The sequence below is a fragment of the Anguilla anguilla genome, chromosome 18 (assembly GCF_013347855.1).
Source record: "Anguilla anguilla isolate fAngAng1 chromosome 18, fAngAng1.pri, whole genome shotgun sequence".
NCBI lineage: Eukaryota > Metazoa > Chordata > Actinopteri > Anguilliformes > Anguillidae > Anguilla > Anguilla anguilla.
In genome coordinates, this window is record NC_049218.1 from 64,728 (window position 1) to 90,840 (window position 26,113).

Genomic DNA, 26,113 nt, shown 5'->3' on the forward strand with positions numbered 1-26,113 from the left:
GAAAATACAAGATACATCTTTTAATCAGGCTAGCCACCTTTCTAGAGGGTCAAAGGGTTAAAATGAAACTTTATATGAAACTATATATAATATACACCTGTGCTTCAGTCAAGTAGGTTCACTGAATATTTAATGTTTTCTTTTCACAAAGATGACATATTTTCCTCTGGGACCGTAAAACCAGTGGTGAAGCCCCAGTCCAAATCAAAGAAAAGCCAACCATCCAAGGACGCCAATGTGGCAGAAGATACATACCACAGCATTTTTGATGACCCCCTGAATGCCCTGGGAGGAAAGTGAAGCATCTCAAATGTCAAAATAGTAATACTGTGCCGAAAGACTTGTGATCTGAAGAGCCCGACTCGGGTAGGGTGTATTAGTGCTGCCCATAGACTGTTTATAAACTTCAGTTAATAATCTCTACAGAAAATTAAACTAGTTCACATAAATTAACCACTAACTCACATTGATATTCTGAAAGCATCACTGTTTAAAGATTTGTTAGCAATTGTTAACTGTGATCAGATATATTTCCATCTGTTTTGTTATTTTCCATTGTAGCACTTTAAGCATATGTTTATCTGTCAACAAATATTTAAAAAATAAAATGCTAAAATTATGCTGAAGACCATTATATTTCATCAGGTGTTATCATATTCAAATTCGCTCTCCCATGTCTGGATGTATCATTGCAAAATTACTAAATCTATTTGTTTTTCCCAACTGTACCATGCAGGCTTTAGCTAAAAACTGTTGAAGTTCTTCATTTGTGCTATAAATTACATTTTTTTAAAAACTGTTTGTGAGGGTTTAAATGTCGGGAGAGGTTTTCTTTCATTTTGATGTGAAAGACAGCAGCTATTGTTTTTATCATTGTTGTTTTTATTATTTAATGTGAAATCAGTTACTTATTTCCAGATTATATAGTAGGAAATATATACAGAATGAATATGCTTAACCCCATGTCACGCATAGGTAATAGTACCTGCCTGGTAGTTGATGAACGGCGGGTAGATTACATACGCGTCGGAAGTAAATGGTTAAAGTAGTTGCGCAAAACAGTAAGAAAGCGGCTCGTCGCGATCTCGCCAGTTTCAAATGTCAAACGCTGTCTCTAGGCGTCAGGAATACGGTCACGTGTGAATTGTTGTTGGAGATGAGGGGCAACATCCGGGAGACTACAGAATAAAAGAATGTTCGTGCAACCGAACGTTTTTTTTGACCCGCCTCTTAATAATATCACTGGTCCTTGCGTTAGCTTGGGCGAGAAAAGCGAACGCGATTGGCTTGATTTTAACTTCAATTAAAATGTAGTAATTGCAGGTAGTACCTAAACCGGACTGGTGTAGTTGATCGCTTAAGGGTAGCAATTCTTGTGCATAACAGGATGGCTCGGATTTAAGGTATGCGAATTGTACGTCGAAATTATTTCAGTCATGTTTTCAGTTAAAAATACAATCGACTTTGAAAACATTTAACTCTATTTCGGTGCCAGTCAAAGACTAAAGTTGTACAGTAGAAAAGAGGCAAGGTAGCTCGAGGGTCAAGGTGTCGTTTGTGTTAGCTATTTAGCAGCCTGCTAGCGACCTTGAGTATCTATAGTAGGTGTGACAAGATGCTTACCTGGATAGCTGCAAATTTACCGTGGGCTGCATATGTTTATTTTACTTGTTAGCGTAGGTTAATAACCGAATCTGGAAAAGAAGGCATAATAACATTGATCTTTGTGCAAATAGCACCGTTGTCTGTTAGGACTTTGCTAGGCTAACGTTATATCCATCATTGTCTTCTGGGACTCTACAGGCATGCTAATACGGTAAGCTGATAGATCAAGTTTCCCTAACGAGGGCTGTGTGTGCTCTAACGTTGCTCATAGTCTTTCTTTGGTTGCATTTCCCATAGATATGGTCTGTTGGACAGTCTTAACGTCACGGAAGCATTTACAGGTTAGGTATCGTTAACGTTAGTATACGTTAGTCGATACTTGCATTGCGATCTCGCTTAATGAACGTATTGTTTTCGCATTTATCAAAATGGAAAATTATAATTTAGTAATAAACCCCTACAGGTACACCGAGTAATCTGTCAATCATAACCTCTCAATCATACTCGCGTGCCATATTTAGAAATGTGTGTGGTGTCGTCGATACTTTTTTTTTTTTTTTTTTTTTTTTTACAAAACTTTCATTTTTTAACGAGTCTGTGCTATATCAATGTCGTTCTCAGTATAAAATAAAGAATAAAGGTTCTGTGACAATGAAAATGCTTTCCTCTTCATCTGAAGACTAAACACTGTTCCATAGACTCCGGCCTGTGTTACAGTACAGAAATGTGGATGATTTGCTCCGTTGCCAAGCTTGGTATTTTTCCCATCTCAAATTAATGAACAGTGAATGAACATATGATTGCTGACTAACTTTCCCTCACTAGTGATGTCGCAATAATTTACGAGTTTCTAAAAAGTACTATGCAAATAGGCTTACATGGTAGAACATAAATGTAAGTATACCGAATTAATAAGTAATCTCAATAGAAGAATTCAAAGTTTAAAAAACAAAACAAAAAAAAACTTAGAAGTTACAGACGAGTGAATATTTATAAATTATTAGATAAGGGATAAATTATTTCCCTTATTCAAATGATTCAAGGAAATCTGTTTACAAAACTGGGTTTTGCTGTGTATATGTCTGGGCTAATATCCTTAAGTTATTTATCTTCAGTTGAAGTAGTGACATTTCTCAGAATTTGCCTTCTCATTTTGCTCATCTGACTCCAGTTCCCAGACAGCATCATGATACAGATTACATCACTGGTGCCTGTTACGCAGCTAGCTCTCTGCTTAAAAATATAAAACAGAGAAATTAGGCAAGCGTACAGCTTACTAGAGAATTTGAATCCTGATATTTTACATCTCCAGTGCCATCAACACTGCTGAAGTGTCCTTGAGCAAGGCACTGAACCCCATAACTGCCCCAGCGGCACTGAACCCCATAAGTGCCCCAGGGCACTGAACCCCATAACTGCCCCAGCGGCACTGAACCCCATAAGTGCCCCAGGGGCACTGAACCCCATAAGTGCCCCAGCGGCACTGTACCCCATAAGTGCCCCAGCGGCACTGAACCCCATAAGTGCCCCAGCGGCACTGAACCCCATAAGTGCCCCAGCGGCACTGAACCCCATAAGTGCCCCAGCGGCACTGAACCCCATAAGTGCCCCAGCGGCACTGAACCCCATAAGTGCCCCAGCGGCACTGAACCCCATAAGTGCCCCAGGGGCACTGAACCCCAGAAGTGCCCCAGGGCACTGAACCCCATAACTGCCCCAGCGGCACTGAACCCCATAACTGCCCCAGGGGCACTGAACCCCATAACTGCCCCAGGGACACTGAACCCCATAACTGCCCCAGGGGTACTGAACCCCATAACTGCCCCAGGGGTACTGAACCCCATAACTGCCCCAGGGGTACTGAACCCCATAACTGCCCCAGGGGTACTGAACCCCATAACTGCCCCAGCGGCACTGAACCCCATAACTGCCCCAGGGGCACTGAACCCCATAACTGCCCCAGGGACACTGAACCCCATAACTGCCCCAGGGGTACTGAACCCCATAACTGCCCCAGGGACACTGAACCCCATAACTGCCCCAGGGGTACTGAACCCCATAACTGCCCCAGGGGCACTGAACCCTATAACTGCCCCAGGGGTACTGAACCCTATAACTGCCCCAGGGGTACTGAACCCCATAACTGCCGCAGGGGCACTGAACCCCATGACCGTTCCATGGACGCTGCACTGTAGTTGACCCTGCACCCTGACCTCTGTGGTCAAACAGTGCATGTATGTAGGGCTACTGTAAATGCGGGGGGGGCGGCATGTATGTGTGTGCATCTAGGAGAGATATGCAGAAAATAACACAGTTACCTGGTGTTAGCTGGCAAAACGTGATATCACTCTTAATCTAAATAGTGTCTCCATTTCATTTGCTGAAATATTCTTGGAAATGCCCGGACTCTGTGTGTTGACCACAGTTTATCTTGTTCTGGTCTTACTTCCTCAACCGTACATTACAAGGTTGTTCAATAACAGAAGGCTGCCTTGCGTTTTGTCTTTGGGGGAGACACTGATACCCGGCGCACAGGTAAATGTGGTGCACAGGTACATGTTTGAAGGGACACGATGGGGGTGTACTGTGACATGATTATTTCTGGGCTCTACGCAAACATTTTTTCCAGTGACCACACTAATGCATCCTAATTACGCTTCTAAGTTATTTTTCCAGTTAACACACATCAATTTTCAGGAGCATTTAACATGTTGCTAACAAGTTGCTATATTGAAACTAAAATGGTTTTCGCGTACAGGCGGGCTAGTATGGAAACTTGAGTGGCAGTTGCCAGAATGCAACCGTTATTGTAGTTTCAATGTAGCAACTTGTTAGCAACTTACTTTTTAAAAGCACATAACAGCTTCAAAACCCACAGTTATATTAATGGGTGTAATTTATTTCGTAGAACAAAACGTGAAACATTAGCCTATTCGTTAACCACAGACCACAGAAAACAAAATCCCTCATTTACAATCCCTGCTGGCTTAGGTAAGTAAAGACAACCTGCGGATCTCCTTCGAAACACACAGTGCCTGCCAGCTGCTTCTTTTACACTGCAACCGCAGGCGCTTGCTGCGCACACGCAGAGCAGGGGCAGAGGAGGCCCAATCATACACGAGCGCAGAGGAGGCCAAATCATACACGAGCGCAGGGCAGGGGCAGAGGAGGCCCAATCATACACGAGCGCAGAGCAGGGGCAGAGGAGGCCCAATCATACACGAGCGCAGAGCAGGGGCAGAGGAGGCCCAATCATACACGAGCACAGGGCAGGGGCAGAGGAGGCCCGATCATACACGAGCGCAGAGCAGGGGTAGAGGAGACCCAATCATACACGAGCGCAGAGAGCAAGCCGCTGGGGTCGCTCGAGCAGTGAACCCTGCTGTTTCCCCCGACTGAATCCCTCCCAGTTGTGTGCCACCCTGCCGGGCAGCCGGCCAGCCAGCCACAGCTGCCACGGGCACAGGCTGGATTCCATCTCAGACGAGCGCAAAACTGAATGTTTTTGGAAGTGTTTTTAACACATTTCATAAAGGCTTTAATAGAACTGGGAAGAGAACGGTTGTGTTTTTTTTTTAATCAGCAGGCCAGGTGTAGTTCATTAGAAAAGTTGGGAAACATTAGATGTTGCATATTTGTTTTTTTAAGCCTCTGTCTACAGTCATGAGTCTTAGTAAATAAGTTATGACTGTCATCAGTTTGCATGCAGACTCTGTAAAATGGCTTTAGAACACACTTGAAACTGTAAGTGTGTTTCTGTGGGCGGGGCCAGTTCTGTGTGTGTGTGCAGCCTGTTTTCTGGAATCGTGCGCCACTGCCGTGGTAACGGTTGGTCCCGCTGCCTGTGCCTTAGGTGCAGACGGAGCACATGATGCCCGGTGTGGTGGACGGGGAACGCTCAGGCCTCCAGCCCATACGCTCAGCGCCCGAGGGTAACCCAGCTCCCACGCCCTGAAGGTCCCGTAACCCCGCCCCTGCCCCCGCGGAAATGACGGACAGGAGGGAGCCGCCCTTCTTCAACGAGGACAACGTGGGGCCCTTCCACTTCAGGCTGCCGCGCTGCGAGAGCATGGAGCTGCTGATCGAGACGCTGACGGGGACTCGCTTCCAGCTGCGCGTCTCGCCCTTCCACACCGTCGTCTCTGTCAAGGCCAAGATCCACAGGCTGGAAGGTACCCTTCCTATTGCCAGTGCACACCCCAGGGCCGTCCCATACCAGGGCTGTCCCATACCAACACTGTCCCGTGCCAAGGCTGTCCTGTACCAGCACTGTCACGTGCTAAGGCTGTCCTGTACCAGGGCTGTCCCAGCCCAATGCTGTCCTGTACCAGCACTGTCCCGTGCCAAGGCTGTCCTGTACCAGGGCTGTCCCAGCCCAACGCTGTCCTGTACCAGCACTGTCCCGTACCAGGGCTGTCCCGTACCTGGGCTGTCCCATCCCAACGCTGTCCTGTACCAGCACTGTCCTGCACCAGCACTGTCCCGTGCCAAGGCTGTCAGTTGATGGGTATGCAGTGGAGCTCACAGCACTTAACCCTTTAAGATGTTAGATCACAATGTGATTAGAACACTCTTAACTGAACATTCTAACTCTGATGTCACAATCACTGCAGGAAAAACCTTCCAAACAAACCTCCTCAAAGGATGCAGGCATTCAGGTTATTTAATTAAAAATACTGAAGGACTATAACCTGGAATGTGAAGCATTTATTAGGGTAAGAGAGTGCATAACCACACAAAAACAGGACAGAGCAAACAAACTGTCATGTACCTTTTAAGTCCTATTTTACTCAAACGTTGCGCTTTACATTCACTTCTGTGTTCTTTTCATCGATAAACATTTGCCTGAGATTACAGGCTACTCTGCTTTTTCATTAAGCTCATTGCCATTTTGAGAACCTAGAAATTTAGTGGTATGTTATCCTAAGACAGCCATTTAACATTTTGGAAAGGCCTCAGGCGGCTTTGTGGTGTGCAGAATTTCATATGGAAGATGTGTTGTTGTCATGCAGTGCAGAAGCAGTGAAGCGTGCTTGTCGAGCTGTTGCAGTTAATGCACATGCTTTAGTCAGTCTTGGGTTTATAGAGATTGATTAACTGTTGAAGTATGGTGCCTTAACAAAGCCGGTCCTCATTGGCTCTCTGGCAGACAGCCTCGTTCATGAGGAAGTGTGGCTGTTAAACAGGACTGCACGTGCTCAGTTGAACACACAGGGACGATGAGTCTGCCAGACTTATTGCTCAGGTGTTTTAATTTGGAAAAACCCGTGCTTTTCCCCTCAGGTATGTAAAATGTATTTCTGCTTTAACATTAGCAGCAGCAGTGCAGTAGCAGATTGCTCTCCATTTGTCTGTAAGAAGATTCTTCCTCATACTTCTCTTGTTTACTCGGGCTTGCCTGGCCTGTGGGAACCTATCAGAGCGGAGCTTTAGCCTCTCAACCTGTTAGCCTGTTGGCCTCTCAGCCTGTTAGCCTCTCAGTCTCTCAACCTGTTAGCCTGTTAGCCTCTCAGTCTCTCAACCTGTTAGCCTGTTAGCCTCTCAGTCTCTCAACCTGTTAGCCTGTTAGCCTCTCTGCCTCTCTGCCTCTCTGCCTCCCTGCCTCTCTGCCTCCCTGCCTCTCAGCCTCTCTGCCTCTCAGCCTCCCTGCCTCTCTGCCTCTCTGCCTCCCAGCCTCTGCTTTGGAAGGCCCCTTCTGTCAGACCAGTTGAGTTTCTTTTTAGGTGGAAATGTGACTAGTTAATTAGCCCTTAATTTCATATGTAATAGTCATTTGATTGGATAACAGCGAGGCTGGAACTGTGGCAGCTCAGCAAGCAAGAGAGTACGGAGAATGGTGCATAGCAACAAGACATTGTTATGGCAACCTGCATTTACTTACATCACTTGTGGACGGTGCTGACTTAACTGTCCTGACAGCGTTCCAGGAGTCTCTGTGCTGGAGCTGGGCATGCCCAGGCCTGTTCTGTTACCGTGGAGCAGTGGGATTTATATAGCATAGCCCGCCCCCTGCCAAATACTGCCTCACTGGCCAGAGAACTGTCTCTGGGCAAAGCCTACCAGAACAATGCATCTGGACTAAGCTTGATACCTGCCAAATACTGGCCCACTGGCCAGAGCAGTGTGGCAACCATCTGGGAGAAGGCTGCTGCCTGCCAAATACTACCCCTCCGACGAGGACAGTGCCTGGCTTTAGTCACAGAGTGGTGTAACAGGGATATCCAGAGCTCCAACTGAAGTTGCACAAGCTCTGTGAAAGCTGATTCATGGATCAGATCTTACTGTCGTCCCGGGCTGCTGGTAAATATGTTTATTAGTTTTAAATGTTTGCACGCATTAATATTGCAGTCTAGCATTCCAGGCTGGGTTTATGGTAACCCCCAGGGAAGCCCGTAGGGTTTTCCTAGCTGCCTTCCTAAGCTGTGAGACAGTGAGCAGCAGCAGGTTCAGATCATCTGTCTGAGAGAGACCAGTCTGGAGCTGCTGCTCCAGCACAGACATGAGCACACAGTCAGAACGCTGTGGACACAGCTACACAGTAACAGCACAGTCAGAATGCTATGGACACAGCTACACAGTAACAGCACAGTCAGAATGCTATGGACACAGCTACACAGTAACAGCACAGTCAGAATGCTGTGGACACAGCTACACAGTAACAGCACAGTCAGAACGCTGTGGACACAGCTACACAGTAACAGCACAGTCAGAATGCTGTGGACACAGCTACACAGTAACAGCACAGTCAGAACGCTGTGGACATATTGAGTGGTCTGTGGTGATATTGTATGGTTTACGGTCTGTGATGATATTGTACTGTTGGGCGGTTTGTGGTGAAATTGTACTGTTTGCTTCCATAAAAAAGCATGTTTACTTATTCCATAAAAAAAGCATGTTTACTTCCATAAAAAAGCATGTTTACTCTCATAATAAAAGCATGTTTACTTCCATAAAAAATGTCTTGCATTTTATTGGGCCTTTGAAAAGATTAGATGATTGTGGCAGCTAGTGATGTGTGGGAGAGGAAATAAGCAGTGGAGCATTCCTGTCTGACAGGCATAGGTTCTAATGAACCATTAACCAGCCTCCAGTCCCTGGCTGGGCTGGGGCATTTGCTTTTCGCTCTTGATTGTACCCATTACCAGAGTGGATTACACAAGGTAACCTTGCATAACCGAGCTGCAGACCTCTCTGAGCAATTTCACCTTCAGCCTCGTCAAATATGCACCATATCAATGCATCACATGTACTTCCCTTCAAGGTATCCCGGTTGCCCAGCAACACTTGATCTGGAATAATGTGGAGCTGGAAGATGAGTACTGCCTGTATGATTACAGGTGAGTACCTGTGTTTCCATTCCACGTGCAACTATGCAACAGTAATAATAACAATAATAATAATAACATGAAATGTGAATTGTACTAAACTAATTGTATTATCTTGGTGGCGGATGAAGATGTCCTGTTTATATTCTTGTAAGCTGTGACTTTTCTCTGAACTCTTCCATGTATATGTACTGTATGTGCCGGAAAACTTACAACTTCTCAGATACTGTGTACATAAACATTGTGTGTAGCATTGCAGAAGGGTACGTTGTGACCGGCGATGTTTATATCACTAAAACGGGGTGTTCTGTGTGTAGCATTGCAGAAGGGAGCACTCTGAAGCTGGTTCTGGCTATGAGAGGAGGTCCCATCAACACCAGAAGAGGTTGGTATTGCGGGTCTCCCCAAAACCTACAGCACTGCACACACACATGCGGTACTGAGCACAGCACTGCACACACACATGCGGTACTGAGCACAGCACTGCACACACACATGCCGTTCTGAGCACAGTACTGCACACACACATGCGGTTCTGAGCACAGTACTGCACACACACATGCGGTTCTGAGCACAGTACTGCACACACACATGCCGTTCTGAGCACAGTACTGCACACACACATGCGGTTCTGAGCACAGTACTGCACACACACATGCGGTTCTGAGCACAGTACTGCACACACACATGCCGTTCTGAGCACAGTACTGCACACACACATGCGGTTCTGAGCACAGTACTGCACACACACATGCGGTTCTGAGCACAGTACTGCACACACACATGCGGTTCTGAGCACAGTACGGCACACACACATGCGGTTCTGAGCACAGTACGGCACACACACATGCGGTTCTGAGCACAGTACTGCACACACACATGCGGTTCTGAGCACAGTACCGCACACACACATGCCGTTCTGAGCACAGTACTGCACACACACATGCGGTACTGAGCACAGTACTGCACACACACATGCGGTTCTGAGCACAGTACTGCACACACACATGCGGTTCTGAGCACAGTACTGCACACACACATGCGGTTCTGAGAACAGTACTGCACACACACATGCGGTTCTGAGCACAGTACTGCACACACACATGCGGTTCTGAGCACAGTACTGCACACACACATGCGGTTCTGAGCACAGTACTGCACACACACATGCGGTTCTGGGCACAGTACTGCACACACACATGCGGTTCTGAGCACAGTACTGCACACACACATGCGGTTCTGAGCACAGTACTGCACACACACACATGCGGTTCTGAGCACAGTACTGCACACACACACATGCGGTTCTGAGCACAGTACTGCACACACACATGCGGTTCTGAGCACAGTACTGCACACACACATGCGGTTCTGAGCACAGTACTGCACACATTCTCAGTCTGCGAGCGGCCTTTAGGATGCAGCTAATTACCGCTTTCCTCTCACGCCCTGCTGGACTTTAAGCACCATTTCCTCAGTCTTTGGGATGAAATTTGGAGCCACAAGCACGACGGACCGGAGGGGCTGATTGGCTTCTGAATCTGTGACAGCAGCCTTGTGTGCGCAGAACACCAGATTCTGCCTCCCACTAGTCTGCCATGTTTTACTCCACAAGCTACCAGCTGCAAAATGGCTGAATTTTGAGCTGCCAATATGTATATTATTATAGGAGAGAACTGGGATCTTTCAGAACACAAAAAGCATACGCATTTTTTGCAACATTTTACATTGCAGTTAATGAGCTATTGTTAGATTCCTACTCAATGTAAATGAGGCTTAGCAGTAATTTTGTGGTTTCATGCTGTCTAGCCTGTCCTCCTGTCAGTCTGAAGTGTGGTGTTTAATATTGATCATGAGTCTCTCTTTCCCAAGTTTTAAAAAAGTGGCAAATGTTCAGTTTACTCTGGCCAGATATCATTCCTGCAGCAAAACTCACTCGACATCTGCTGAAAAGGATTATTATATATGTATTGTAACATTTTGCTTTATCAGCCGCTGGGGTGCCAAGTAGGCTCTGTGCATCCTACTAAAATAGTATTCTAGAGTCAAGTAAAAAAAAAAAAAGGCAAATCTTACAATGCGCTCATTATATAACTAGCAAAAACACATTATTTACTTTGCATAATGAAACCATAAACATTGGATAAAAGAAACGAGCTAGGACCAGGTAAACTCAAATACTTAATTATTGTATTCAGCAATCAATACCACATTAGCCTTTCACAGAGCAGAACAAACTTAATTCATCCAGAAACAAAAATCTTAGCTTTGTTTGTAGAGTTCATAGAGAATGTATTGTCAGCCAGGCGGGATGAATCCATAATAGAGTCTGGATCTTCCGTAGCGCTCACGGTAGGATTATTGTCTTGTATCCGACTAACAGCTTTTCACACTTTTTTTCCGCAGTGCCGCGGTTTAACGTCCCGTTTGCAAGATTCAAACTCTCTCGCCATTTTCTCCGCAGCCTACGCAATTGTTGACGTGGAAAAGGACACCTGACCTGTCCTGTCAACGCAGGGCCGTCACAGTATCTGTGGCACACGGGCTGTAATCAGACTCTTGTGTAAATATAGAGATCGAGGCTTATATGCCTTATATGGGCGGTGAGGAAAAGTGCATGTAAATGGGCTTGAATTGAGCCGCTCGGTGATGAAACCACATTCTTTGACCTCCGACGCGTCCTCTGTCCCCCAGTTGCTGTGGACGACTCGGTGAAGGAGATGATGGAGTACATGGACACGGGGCGGGGTGGGGCTTGGGATGAGGCCCCACCCAACAAGCAGGTTACGTATCTGGTGTACCGCGAGGGCGACCAGCTCAACTTCTTCCGGGTCGTGGACCGAGGTGACGGCACTCTTACACCGGTCAGGTGCGTTCTGAGAAACAGGAAGTGGAGGAATTGAGGGGGTGTGGCTGTTGAGATGGGGAGGTGTGGTCTTTCGTGGACCGTTACTTCCAAATGTCTTTGTTCGGGATATTTTTTACAGGCTTCTTTTTCACATACTCTATATCACAACATCAAGAGCTGAGAATCTGCAGTTTATATTTTTTTTTTTCATTTAATTTTTTCATTTTAAACATGGTGAAACTAACAAATGTAATATAAATTAAATATTATATTGTTCTTGAAAATTCAAAAGCCCTATACTTTAATGGAGCCTATAATTCTTGGCTCTTGAATTACTATCCTTTGGAGGTATGTAGAAAGCGGCAACACACCTGCAGTTAAGGACTACAGAATAAAAACCTGAAGTATACCTATCATTTTCTGATTTATAAATTCATTTTAACACTTCAGAGGCATGCAAAAAGTGATATCCTGTTTATGTGTGATACAGTGCCTAATGGGTAGCCAACCCTCCAAATACGTTTTAAAAATTCTAAAGAAAACTCTGGAGGTCTTCTTTTCTTTTTGGGGTTACAGCATTGTCTTCAGGGGAGATATGTGGAGACTTTTGAACCTAAGCTCTCAGTTTGGCTTCATGGGCCCCTGCAGTGTGCCCTACAGTCCGCCCCTACAGTGTGCCCTTACAGTGTGCCCTACAGTGTGCCCTTACAGTGTACCCTACAGTCTGCCCCTACAGTCCGCCCCTACAGCGTGCCCTATAGTGTGCCCCTTACAGTGTACCCTACAGTCTGCCCCTACAGTGTGCCCTACAGTGTGCCCTTACAGTGTACCCTACAGTCTGCCCCTACAGTGTGCCCTACAGTCTGCCCTACTATGTGCCCTACAGTGTGCCCTATAGTCCTCCCCTACAGTATGCCCTACAGTCTGCCCCTACAGTGTGGCCCCTACAGTGTGTCCTACAGTGGACCCCTACAGTTTACCTTACTGTGCGCCCTAGTGTGCCCTATAAATCATAAAGTTTCGTCTCAGCATTTGGAGAGTTGATTTAAAGGACACTCGCCAAGCCAGAGCCAATGCAGTGAAGAATTCCATTGTGATGCCAGCTTCATTGTGATGACAGCTTCGTTGAGTTGTTTGCGTTTATACATTACGATACATTGTGATGCATTGTGTTCAACAATCATCTGATGCATTGTGCCGTAACATTTGCTAATGCTAATTTGTCATGCTGGTCCCTGCTTAAATCCACCTGAACCACCAGTTATACTGGAAACTTCTCTACTCTAGTTCTCAGCATGGGTTGAATCGTGCTCACAAAGCATGATTGGACTGGATGAGGCTCATTTGCATGTTGGCTACTTAAGTACAGAAACTCATCCCTTAGCTGCAGGGCTGTACACAGTTAGTGACTCAGATGGAAAGCCAAACTCATTTTTTCATGCTTCATTTCACACCTAAATGGTACACCAGAAGGGTTTAGCGAGAATTTGAATGACTGTGCTTTTTGGGGACTCTGGGGCTTAGGGTTAGGGTTAGTCAGTTCTGACTTTATGTACAGTATAGAGTAAAGAGTGCATGATCGAGAGTTTAGCGGTAAAGGCTGTGTGATCCAGTTTAGCGGTAAAGAGTGTGATCCTGAGTTTAGCGGTGAAGAGTGTGATCCAGAGTTTAGCGGTGAAGAGTGTGTGATCCAGAGTTTAGCGGTAAAGAGTGTGTGATCCAGAGTTTAGCGGTAAAGAGTGTGATCCAGAGTTTAGCGGTGAAGAGTGTGTGATCCAGAGTTTAGCGGTAAAGAGTGTGATCCAGAGTTTAGCGGTGAAGAGTGTGTGATCCAGAGTTTAGCGGTAAAGAGTGTGTGATCCAGAGTTTAGCAGTGAAGAGTGTGTGATCCAGAGTTTAGCAGTGAAGAGTGTGTGATCCAGAGTTTAGCGGTGAAGAGTGTGTGATCCAGAGTTTAGCGGTAAAGAGTGTGATCCTGAGTTTAGCGGTGAAGAGTGTGTGATCCAGTTTAGCGGTAAAGAGTGTGATCCTGAGTTTAGCGGTAAAGAGTGTGATCCAGAGTTTAGCGGTAAAGAGTGTGTGATCCAGAGTTTAGCGGTGAAGAGTGTGTGATCCAGAGTTTAGCGGTAAAGGCTGTGTGATCCAGTTTAGCGGTAAAGAGTGTGATCCTGAGTTTAGCGGTAAAGAGTGTGTGATCCAGAGTTTAGCGGTAAAGAGTGTGATCCAGAGTTTAGCGGTAAAGAGTGTGTGATCCAGAGTTTAGCGGTGAAGAGTGTGTGATCCAGAGTTTAGCGGTAAAGAGTGTGTGATCCAGAGTTTAGCGGTAAAGAGTGTGTGATCCAGAGTTTAGCAGTGAAGAGTGCATGATCCAGAGTTTAGCAGTGAAGAGTGCATGATCCAGAGCCCACTGATGTATTTTCAGGGCCTTTTTCTCATTGTTCAAAAACAGTTCCAGGAAGTGAAGTTGGTAGCGCTGTGTATTATAAGTCCAAAGAATGATGTCTCAGTTTCCTTTTCCTGTGAATGGGAATCTTTGCTATGTCATTGTGCAACATGTCATTTCCTTTCACTATGAGTAAGAATCTTTGCTATGTAATTGATTGGACAGTACATCTTGTGTAGATGAGGGTTTTGTGTTTTCATTTTCCTTGGAGACAACAGCCAGAAGAAGGGCTGGGAGGGCCCAGTCCTGGCTGGCTGCAGTGTTTGCCGGGTTTTGTGAAAAGCCAGCTTAGTGCTTGGAAAGAATGTCTGTGCTCTTAGCTGTTGATGGCTTAGGTCAGGGCTGCCTAACCCAGTTCCTGGAGGTCTACCTGATTCATTCCTGATACTAATTTAACACTCCTGATTCTGCTAATTAGCAGCTCAACAAGATTTCTTGCTGTTGAATGAGCTGTGCTTTGCTAGGGTAGATCTCCAGAAACAGGGCTATGCCGCCGTGGCTTAGGCAGTTGCTGAAAAGCCAGCCGACACCGCTGCCCTCCAGGACTGAATTTGAGAGTGCTTGCTTATAGTATATCCAGTTGCATTTCAGATTGACTGTTTGACAGACATTGGCCAATTTGAATCAACGTAAAATATGATGTATGCAAGGCAAATTGCTGCTAGCTTTGACTGTCTTTGACCAACACTAGCAATTATGGCAAATCACTGCTAATAACCAGAGACCATTAAATCAGAGACTGTGCCTGTTATCAGAAATCAGGGTCCAGAGAACCCTCAGCAGAACCCTCACTGTGATGTATTGGCTTGCTTCTCACTGTCAATGCTTAGCTGGGGTATGTTGGGTTTGTGTAGCCAATTAAAACCTCACGTACTTGTCTGTTTGTGTACACGTATTTTGGTGCTTCGCTGGACAGTATGCAGCATGTCTCGTTATATTGTTGGTTCATCACTGGTTTTTCAGCCATTGCAATCCCAGAAAAAACCTGAAGGCGTAGCTGCAGTAAATCATATAATTTTGACAATTTTTCCATTATTATTCTGTTGATTCATTCTATTTAAGCAGGAATTATAGTGACTCTTTTTTTTTTTTTTAGGCTGGTCAAAGAATTGAAAATTGAGGGGTTGGCCCATGGCTCATATTTCTACTCCATTTTTCTCTTACATCTGAGATCATTTATTTGGCAGACACTTTTATCCAAAGCAACATGCAAGAAGGTCATAATATTTTCTCAGTAAACAGGGACTTTTTCTAGAGAATTGTTCCTTCTTTTCTTTTACGTGTTTGAAACCTCTTGTACAGGGATGCAGTGAAGTTTTCTGTCGTTCTGTTTTGAGGATGTACACAGAAAGTAATGTTTGTGTGGCTAAATGCACTTAGCAGCCGCAGAACTTGATGTCCTGTGTGTGTGTGTGTACGTGTGTGTGTGTGTGTGTGTCTCTCTCTCTCAGGGGCAGCTCGGTGTATAGCCTGTACGCTGAGGAAGAGGAGCTGGGGGATTCGGGCTCAGGCCTGCAGGCCTTAGAGAACTCCATCACTATGAGCAAGATGAGGCTGCTGAAGGCAAAGATGGAGAACATGAATCTCAACAAAAAGGTGCCGGGCCCGCCCAGACTAACCAAACCGAGACTAACCGAGCCCAGACTAACCAAACCGAGACTAACTGAGCCCAGACTAACCAAGCCCAGACTAACCAAACTGAGACTAACCGAGCCCAGACTAACCAAACTGAGACTAACCAAGCCCAGAATAACCAAACTGAGACTAACCAAGCCAAGACTAACCAAGCCCAGACTAACCAAACTGAGACTAACCGAGCCCAGACTAACCAAGCCCAGACTAACCGAGCCCAGACTAACCAAGCCCAGACTAACCGAGCCCAGACTAACCAAGCCCAGACTAACCGAGCCCAGACTAACCAAACCGAGACTAACCAAGCCCAGAATAACCAAACTGAGACTAACCGAGCCCAGAATAACCAAACTGAAACTAACCGAGCCCAGACTAACCAAGCCCAGACTAACCGAGCCCAGACTAACCAAACCGAGACTAACCGAGCCCAGACTAACCAAGCCAAGACTAACCAAGCCCAGACTAACCAAACCGAGACTAACCGAGCCCAGACTAACCAAACCGAGACTAACCGAGCCAAGACTAACCAAACTGAGACTAACCGAGCCCAGACTAACCAAACCGAGACTAACCAAGCCCAGAATAACCAAACTGAGACTAACCAAGCCCAGACTAGCTGAGCCCAGTCTATCCAAATCAAGACTAACCAAGCCCAGACTAGCCGAGCTCAGACTAACAGTGAGAGAAGCTGCTCTCACTACTGCATATGAAATCTCCCTCCTCTCCTCTCACACAAACGGCCACTGGAATAACCACAGGATGCTACTTCATAGTCTCTCTTGCTTCAAGCAGTTAAACTGTTGGAAGGCATAAGATGTAATGGCTGCCGTAGTGCCACCTTTTACCACACTGTAAAAATGTTGCTGCCTACCATAGATTCAGCAGTTTTGCACATTGGGTGGATTATTTGGGCAGTGACACAGTAGTGAAGGGGAACAGGCATGCAGAGACAGTCTGGAGTGATGTTGTTTCTGGGGTAATGGGGGATGAGCTTTGCGTGTTTGATCTGTGCTCCTCAGCCCAAGAAGAGCGCGAAGCTGAAGCCCAGGCCTCCGGGCGGGCCTCGTACCTGTAGCGGCTACCTGGCGCCTGGGCGACAGCACCGGCCTTTCCGGGTCCTTCCGCAGATCGGCCAGTCCCCGGCCCCTGCAGCGCACCTACCTCCGGCCACTGGCTCCGCCCACCCGTCCCTCTCCTCGCTCCCAGTTCCCGCCCCCACTGAGAAAGCCTCACAGGAGCCGGAGGGGGAGGAGCCATGGGAGTGCCCCGCCCTCGGCAAAATCCTGTCCCCTCCCAAGGTGTCCCGACTGGAGGGGGGCGGGTCCGAGCCGCTGAAAGACCGTGCGCTCCCACCCCTCTCTGCTCTGGCCACCAGAGGCCTACCTGGTGCTGCAGAGCCACACCCCGCAGTAGGCCGGGCGGCTCTGATGGAGGAGTCGGTGCTGGCAGACCCTCACAAGGCTCTACCGCTTGATAAAAAGACGCCAGATCCGGTGACCTTTGACCTGCCATCCCAGGAGGTCAGCCGGGGGGACTCGTTAGCGGCGGTTGCTGAGCAGCTGCCCGTGGCGTCGCTGTTGCCTCAGGCCGTGGACCAGTGGGTGGCGGGTGGCTATGGTGTGTCCACCGGGACCGAACTCAGGCCCCTTTGCGCTTCCCCCAGCCTGTCCTCTGCCCTGAGCCCCGCCCCACACCTGCCCCCCAGCCCCGCCCCACACCCGCCCCCCAGCCCCGACCCCCACCTGCCCCCCAGCCTGCCTGCTGCCCTGAGCCCCGCCCCACACCCGCCCCCCAGCCTGCCTGCTGCCCTGAGCCCCGCCCCACGCCGCCCCCCCAGCTTCGCCCGCCTCCAGGCCGTCCACGGGGACTCCCCTGACGTGCGGCCCGAGCTCCTCTCCAATAGTGAGGCGCAGGATGTCGCCCGAATAACCGCCAAGGAGCCCCTGTCCCCTCTGCTGGCCTCTCTGTCCCGGAGGAGGAGCAGAGGGGGGGGCCCAGGGGGGCTGGGCCGGGGCTGTGCAAGCATCCGCCTGATCCAGGAGGACCTGCTGCTGAGCCCCTCCTTTATGGTGAGCTCATAACTCCCAACCAGTCGGCTTTTCCCCTCAGTTCAGTATACCCAATCACATAGCATTATATTATACACAACAGATGTGCAGCATAGAGATCCACCAGATAATTCACTTCTGTAGTCTCACTGTCCTGCCTTTTTTTAAACTGAAGAAGGTTCCAGAAGGTAATGGAAGTTCCCAATGGTTCCAAAGCTTCAGCAGCACTGTGCTTGGCCCCGCGCCCTTAAGGAACAGAAGATGAGTGTGATTGTGTTTCAGCTCCAGTGGCAGGGAGACTGTCTGGGTTAAGATTACGCAGCTGAGAGACTCGCTCTGCAGACACGTCTCCTGTATATTCATGAGAGCGCAAACTACGACACGCAAACTACGACACGCAAACTACGACACATGCTCCCTGTCTTAGCCCTAACCTACTGGGCCGTTTTAACCCTATTCCCATTCATCATCATTTCCAGATGTAATATTACATTGTGATGTCATAGCAGTTTGTTCTGTAGGGCTCTGGCCTTTCATGAACACTACTTATGTCTGCCGTGCTGTAGCTAGTAGCTACATATCCATAATCATCCTGCCATTATTTTTCTTTGTGGTCGAGCTAAATGAATATGCTCTGCTTTGTCAGTCCTGCTTTTTCAGGTTTTATGGAAGGTGCGGTTGACAGGAGCATAAAATCTGTTCCATCTCAGATTCCCCGTCGGTTGGAAAACAGAGTGGCACATTTGATGCATACACAGCTGATCTACACATTTTTGTTGGGTGTTTGCAAACTTAAAAGTTGAACATTAATGTAAATTACATTTTTACGTACATTACTATTTTATATTTGTACAGTAAACTGCAAACTGTGTTACAAGAATTTATGGGAGCAGGCTGTATGTTAAATGTATTACGGCATTTCACAATTTTGTACCTTCGACTTTTACCATGAAATTCAGACATTTTGTACAGTGTACTGTCATAATATTTAATTAAGATATTGGCCAATTTTGCATGTTGGTGCACAGCTGTCTGCCGTTCTGTTTCAGTCTGTGGACCAGTCAGCGGGGGCTCTGAGCAGCTCAGTGAGCCAAGGTGAGTGTGAGCTGCAGCCTTCATCCTGCTCACCTGACTTCACCTGGTCCTTCAGCACAGTTTAACAAGTTCATTTTAGTTTCCTGAAACATTGCTTAACACTGCCATATTGCATGGGCTCATTTATCATTTTATTTAGTTTTTATTTTATGCAGAAATGTGCTGTTTATCTAGTACGTCCCGTTTTGTGTAACCAGGTATTCTCTTTGTGTACTTTTTGTGCGGCATTCAGTATTTTATCATGCTGCTCTTAGGGGGCTGCGTGGTTTTTGCATGGGCCTGATGTCTGAAGAATGAATGGAAGTTATTATTTGTATTAGTAAGAAATTTGTCAGGACTGTCTTTAAGCTGTTGCTATGGTGTGAAGACATAAAGGAGTTTGGCATCACAAATGCTGCTTAATGCAAACATTTCAGCAATTCTCTTTTTTTGTAGTCTGCTTGTGCTGCCTTGGGTTTTAACTGAAAGTGATGGATATGAGAATATTTGAGGCCGTTTATGGTAGTTGGCTGTCTTGGTAAGCAATTTTAATTTCAGTTACTGTTAGCTCTCAACTTTATCTCTTTAACCAGTTGGTCAGTTGTGTATATTAAGCTAGCTACATTTAACATTTTCAGTACACTAGGTACCTACTTTGAGCTGTTACGTTTGTGGGCCTGCTCACTGATACACGTGTTTGAGGATCTGTCCGAGTCTCTGGGACAGGGCCGGCATTTTGGTGGCCCTAAGAAAATCTGTTCGATGGGGGGGGGGGGGGGGGGGGCTCTTTACAATCCTGTCAAGCGAGGGGGGGGGGGGGGTTCACTTGGTAATAAAATTGTTATGAAATGTTCGGTTGCCATTCCGTTTAAAATTAATACTGCTAGTTCCGCGATAGGGGATGAATAACGTAATTGCGAAAATAACGTTATTTACCTTAGATAAAAATTGGATTGTGTGCCCCCCCCCTCGTGGTCGTGTGGCCCCCCCCCCCCCCCCCCAGTGGTTGTGGCCCTAAACAACCGCATAGACCGTTTATGCCACGGGCTGGCCCTGCTGTGGGATAAGGTCACAGATGGACTTTGGCAAGCTGTGTAGAATATATTTGTGCTGTTTTTAATGGGTATAAACCTCACAAGTTGTTGAATCTCAAAACAGAATAAGAACTATTGTGCATTTATCCACCATATTTACAGTAACACTTGAACGGTATAAAGCTTCACATAAACACAGTTGCTCTTTTAATAAAAGGTTTTGAAGTTTGCATTAGACTTTTAAATGAGTTTGTAAGCAGCAGGAAAGCGTGAGCCACGTCTGTGCTGTTGAAGTGTGTGAGGGGAGATACTGAGTGATGAGGGATGAGTTTGCTCTGTGCTGGGGTGGGGGGGGGTGACACCTGTGAAAAGGTGAACCTGTGTCTCTTGTGTTCGCAGGCCCCCCCACACTTCTCCTCCCTCCGGTGAAGGGCCCCCCCGGCTCACGGAAGAAAAGCTCCAGGCACTGTTACCTGTGCAGGAAGAAGACAGGCCTGGCCAGCAGCTTCCAGTGCAGGTGCAGTGCTGTCTCTCCTCTTTGGAATGCTCGCATGCTCGCGTGTGTGTGTACGTTTATCTGTGCGTGTGTGTGTGAGCATGTGTATGTTTGTCTGTGTGTGTCTGTGTTTCGTGTGTGCGTGTGTGTGTGTGTGTACATGCGTGCATCTGTGTGTCTACGTATGTCTGTGTACGTTTGTCTTTGTGTGTGTGTCTGTATGTCTCTGTGTGTTTGTGTGTGTGTGTTCGTATGTCTGTGTGTGTGTGTGTACGCGCGTCTGTGTGTCTGTTGTAACTATACCCTCTGCTATCGAGGTCAGTGAGCACAGGCTCCTGTGCTCCGCTCCTGAGTGTGAGAAGTCAAAATGAACACGCTTTGCGTGCAGCCTGTGTTTCGCTAGAGACTGATGAGGGGATCCCTCCCGAACCGCAGTGAAGCTAGCGCCCGTTACGCCTGTCCTCCCCCCCCGAACCGCAGTGAAGCTAGCGCCCGTTACGCCTGTCCTCCCCCCCGAACCGCAGTGAAGCTAGCGCCCGTTACGCCTGTCCTCCCCCCCAAACCGCAGTGAAGCTAGCGCCCGTTACGTCGGCTCTCTGCCAGTCAGCAGTCAGAATTCCATCCTAGACTTCTGGGCCCAGGCATGCGCTTGAACAGGAATAGTGCCTCACCCTGCAGCAGCAGAATTTTAAAAAATGACAACCACGACAGACAATTAGATGATCGCTGTTTTTCATGAATTAGTGGAGCTATGTGTCGCTCTATTGCTTGCTAACGGGCTGCAGTGTGGCTCTGTGATTAGTCACTTGCTAACGGGCTGCAGTGGCTCTGTGATGAGTCGCTCGCTAACCGGCTGCAGTGTGATGAGCCGCTCGCTAATGGGCTGCAGTGTGGCTCTGTGATGAGCCGCTCGCTAATGGGCTGTAGTGTGGCTCTGTGATGAGCCGCGTGCTAACGGGCTACAGTGTGGCTCTGTGATGAGTCGCTTGCTAATGGGCTGCAGTGTGGCTCTGTGATGAGCCGCTCACTAACGGGCTGCAGTGTGATGAGCCGCTCGCTAACGGGCTACAGTGTGGCTCTGTGATGAGTCGCTCGCTAACGGGCTACAGTGTGGCTCTGTGATGAGCCGCTCGCTGACGGACTGCAGTGTGATGAGCCGCTCGGTAACGGGCTGCAGTGTGATGAGCGGCTTGCTAACGGGCTGCAGGGTGGCTCTGTGATGAGCCGCTCGCTGACGGGCTGCAGTATGATGAGCCGCTCGGTAACGGGCTGCAGTGGCTCTGTGATGAGCCGCTCGCTGACGGGCTGCAGTGTGATGAGCCGCTCGGTAACGGGCTGCAGTTGCTCTGTGATGAGCCGCTTGCTGACGGGCTGCAGTGTGATGAGCCGCTCGCTAACGGGCTACAGTGTGGCTCTGTGATGAGTTGCTCGCTAACGGGCTACAGTGTGGCTCTGTGATGAGTCGCTTGCTAACGGGCTACAGTGTGGCTCTGTGATGAGTCACTCGCTAATGGGCTACAGTGTGGCTCTGTGATGAGTCGCTTGCTAACGGGCTACAGTGTGGCTCTGTGATGAGTCGCTCGCTAACGGGCTACAGTGTGGCTCTGTGATGAGTCGCTTGCTAACGGGCTGCAGTGTGGCTCTGTGATGAGTCGCTAGCTAACGGGCTGCAGTGTGGCTCTGTGATGAGTCGCTAGCTAACAGGCTACAGTGTGGCTCTGTGATGAGTCGCTTGCTAACGGGCTGCAGTGTGGCTCTGATGAGTCGCTTGCTAACGGGCTGCAGTGTGGCTCTGTGATGAGTCGCTTGCTAACGGGCTACAGTGTGGCTCTGTGATGAGTTGCTTGCTAACGGGCTGCAGTGTGGCTCTGATGAGTCGCTTGCTAACGGGCTGCAGTGTGGTTCTGTGATGAGTCGCTTGCCTAACGGGCTACATTGTGGCTTCGTGATGAGTTGCTTGCTAACGGGTTGCAGTGTGATGAGTCACTTGCTCATGCCGTTAGCAGAGAAACTCTATATTACATTACATTACAGGCATTTGGCAGACGCTCAGTATTCCACTGCTGTTTGAGCAGGCAGTTTTTTGGATCATTGTCAGTGCTGGAGGGAGTCTCTCCCTTCATCCTTCTCTTATCGCTCTCTTTCTCAAGGCACTGCTTTGCATGATGCAACGCCGTGAAACCGGAATCTTTAGAGGCTTTCAAAAGGGCTTCCTGCATGTTTCACTTGTTTAATTGAACTGGATACTTAATCCTTTTGAAATGCGTTTGGCCCAGTTATCCACGGTGTGCATCTATGAATCTTCACTTGAAAGCAGCCAGTTACCAGTTTGGGAAGAGACCTACATCTGTCACCATGGTGACTAACTGTCCCCACAAGACTGAACCCCTGTGACTTCAAACTCAAATCCATTCACTTCAGACCTGTCTTTTTTCTGCCCCGGTATAGCAGAGTGGGTCTGGGTTTGAGTCGCATTGGGTCTCGATTGACTGTCGTATGCCTAATTGGCTGTTTAATTGAGACATTTTGCTTGTACCTGGTGATGGATTAAAAAGAAGATGATTAGTTTGGTTGTGAAGCATCAGTTTATCTTCGAGGTTCTCGCAGTCACATGATCACTTCCTGTCTTCTACCGTGTGCCTAATTTCATCGTAATGAGAGCAGGTGTGGAGTGGGTGGGGAGCAGGTGTGGAGCTGGTGGGGAGCGGATGTGGAGTGGGTGTGGAGCAGGTGTGGAGCTGGTGGGGAGCGGGTGTGGAGCTGGTGGGGAGCTAGTGGGGAGCGGGTGTGGAGCGGGTGTGGAGCGGGTGTAGAGCGGGTGGGGAGCGGGTGGGGAGCTGGTGGGGAGCGGGTGTGTAATTCAACATGTAGTTACAATGTAATTAGGTGTATTGGGGACAGTCAATGTAAAAGCAAACAGCTTTTTTTCTTTCCTCAACATGTCCCATAATTCTTTTAAGGTGCAGAAATAACAGTTTGCGTGGTTGGCGAGTTGTTTTTCTAAGTGCCTTTGCTGGGAGAGCAGTACAGAACCCTCCTGAGACGAGCGGCCCCCTTGCTGTGCTTCTGCGTTTCAGGTGTGGAAACAGTTTCTGTGCCTCTCACCGCTACGCTGAGGCCCACGACTGCAGCTTCGACTACAAGAGCGCTGGCCGCCGCTTCCTGCAGGAAACCAACCCCGTCGTCACGGCGCCCAAGCTGCCCAAGATCTGAAACCCATGTCCAGAGACGGGCGTCCCGCGCTCAGGGGCTCGGGGGGGTCCCGCGCTCAGGGGGGGTCCCGCACTGAGGAGGTGTCCCGCGCTCAGGGGCTCAGGGGTTCCCATGCTGAGGGGGTCCGGTCTAGACGGCATCTTACAGCCGTTACATAAAGGAACTTCTTAAAGCACATGTTCTTCCTGGGCTCAGAACTGCTGAAAGGCCAAGGATAAAAAAACCAACTAATGCAAAAAAAGAGCACAGTCTCGCCTGAAACGATGTGAATAAGCCGTCTGTTTGTCCCACATTACTGATGTGTCCTCTAAATGAAACCAGTGTGTGTGTGCGGGTGTGGGGGGGAGGTTTAATTTGACAAATGCATTTAATGCATCTTTTTTTGTTTGTTTGTTTTTTTATGAAACTCCATGCGACAAGTCTTGAAAAGATGCACTTTAATGAAGATTCACCGATGTCTGCCTCGTGGGGAGCTTATGCTGTCATGTTTTGTCTTTGTACTGGAGTGCTTTTTCATCTGTAAATCATTGTTTAATCTCTGCCTCCCCTCCTCACCTTCTCTGTATGTAATTGTAATCTGTTACAATGAGCATTTTTTTCAAGGGCAAATAACTAGGCTGCATGCTGAATCCAAGAATCGGCAGCACATGTCTTAATGACAAAATCACCTTAACAAGGCATGGTCATAATGTAGACCAGTTGTCTCCAACCCTGGTCCTGGAGAGCGACAGGATCTGCTGGTTTTCATAGTGACTCTGCACTTCATGAATCAATTAGAGCAGTTGATTACACAGTTAACTCACCTGGTGTCTTGGGTCTCAATTGGGTGTTGATTTTAAGGTGAAAATAAAAGCCAGCAGACCCTGTAGCTCTCCAGGACCAGGGTTGGAGACCACTGATGCAGACTAATATGCATACAAATACTGGCTCTGAAAAACTTGGTTGATATTTCTGGGTGAACTGTTGGGGGTTGGGAAGACTTGTTGGTTGCCATAATGAGAACAAATCACTTTGTTTTGTAATGCTACGTGTTTTTTTTAGCACTATTAGCTGGTCTGAAAAATTCTGAAAATAAATACTTGTTTCTGTGATTTAACATCTTTCTGTTACTGCTCAATGTTTATTTTTGACTTGAAATCCATTTGGGTGCACAGTAGAACAGCGTTTCAAACTTTTGAGCTGCGATGAATGGGGAAAAACACAAGGGTGTGGGCTAGGTTTGGGCTAGTTAAGAATAGGTTTGGGCTAGGTTTGGGCTAGGTCTGGGCTAGGTTAGGGCTAGGTTTGGGCTAGGTCTGGGCAAGGTTAGGGCTAGGTTAGGTTTCATTTTGGTTATGTATAGCTTCACCAGAATCTAACTAGTATTGGTTGTATTGTATATTATATTAGTTGTAGTTGTTGTACACAACGGAAACATCCTCCTATGATATATTTAACCCAGAGATGCATACAATCAAAATATCACAGAAGAAAATGTTACAAAAATTACAAATACGATACTTTTTGTGAAATATTTCTTGTCAAATGTTCAGAAAGCAAAAGTAAGGCTGTTAAAAACACAAAGAATCGGCTAGATATAGACTGCCGGAGGAACATTAACTCAAATGATTATGCAACCGCTTCCTGGCTGCAAACAACAAATAAAATCAGGCTTTTGTTCTCTCTTGTTAGCAGTATTGTCTCAAGGCAGTTAGATGTCCTTTTATCTGGATGGGCCCTGGTTAGTTACACTAGCTCTTTATCTGGATGGGCCCTGGTTAGTTACACTAGCTTTTTATCTGGATGAGCCCTGGTTAGTTACACTAGCTCTATCTGGATGAGCCCTGGTTAGTTACACTAGCTCTTTATCTGGATGAGCCCTGGTTAGTTACACTAGCTCTTTATCTGGATGGGCCCTGGTTAGTTACACTAGCTTTTTATCTGGATGAGCCCTGGTTAGTTACACTAGCTCTATCTGGATGAGCCCTGGTTAGTTACACTAGCTTTTTATCTGGATGAGCCCTGGTTAGTTACACTAGCTCTATCTGGATGAGCCCTGGTTAGTTACACTAGCTCTTTATCTGGATGAGCCCTGGTTAGTTACACTAGCTCTTTATCTGGATGAGCCCTGGTTAGTTACACTAGCTCTTTATCTGGATGAGCCCTGGTTAGTTACACTAGCTCTTTATCTGGATGGGCCCTGGTTAGTTACACTAGCTTTTTATCTGGATGAGCCCTGGTTAGTTACACTAGCTCTATCTGGATGAGCCCTGGTTAGTTACACTAGCTTTTTATCTGGATGAGCCCTGGTTAGTTACACTAGCTCTATCTGGATGAGCCCTGGTTAGTTACACTAGCTCTTTATCTGGATGAGCCCTGGTTAGTTACACTAGCTCTTTATCTGGATGGGCCCTGG

At 47.4% G+C, this 26,113-nt stretch overlaps 2 protein-coding genes across 5 annotated transcripts in view; both read left to right on the plus strand.

The window, feature by feature from the left end:
• The window catches only part of washc2c (WASH complex subunit 2C), a 34,723-nt gene extending 32,566 nt beyond the window's left edge, over nt 1-2,157 (plus strand). For 3 of the 4 annotated variants that reach the window (XM_035400767.1, XM_035400768.1, XM_035400766.1), the window contains one exon: nt 152-619. In XM_035400767.1, coding sequence (XP_035256658.1) covers nt 152-300 — 149 coding nt within the window. In that variant the 3' untranslated portion in view covers nt 301-619. Of the gene's footprint in view, nt 1-151 lie in introns of all 4 variants that reach the window. The other variant, XM_035400765.1, reaches the window with a different exon arrangement.
• On the plus strand, nt 1,311-24,818 carry zfand4 (zinc finger, AN1-type domain 4). Its single transcript, XM_035400904.1, has 11 exons — nt 1,311-1,403; nt 5,459-5,777; nt 8,867-8,942; nt 9,248-9,315; nt 11,625-11,799; nt 15,673-15,817; nt 16,873-17,565; nt 17,623-17,922; nt 18,930-18,996; nt 20,409-20,526; nt 23,583-24,818. Exons 2-11 carry the CDS (start codon nt 5,594-5,596, stop codon nt 23,716-23,718), a joined length of 1,962 nt encoding a protein of 653 aa, XP_035256795.1. The 5' UTR covers nt 1,311-1,403; nt 5,459-5,593; the 3' UTR covers nt 23,719-24,818.
• Nucleotides 24,819-26,113: the final 1,295 nt, after the last annotated feature.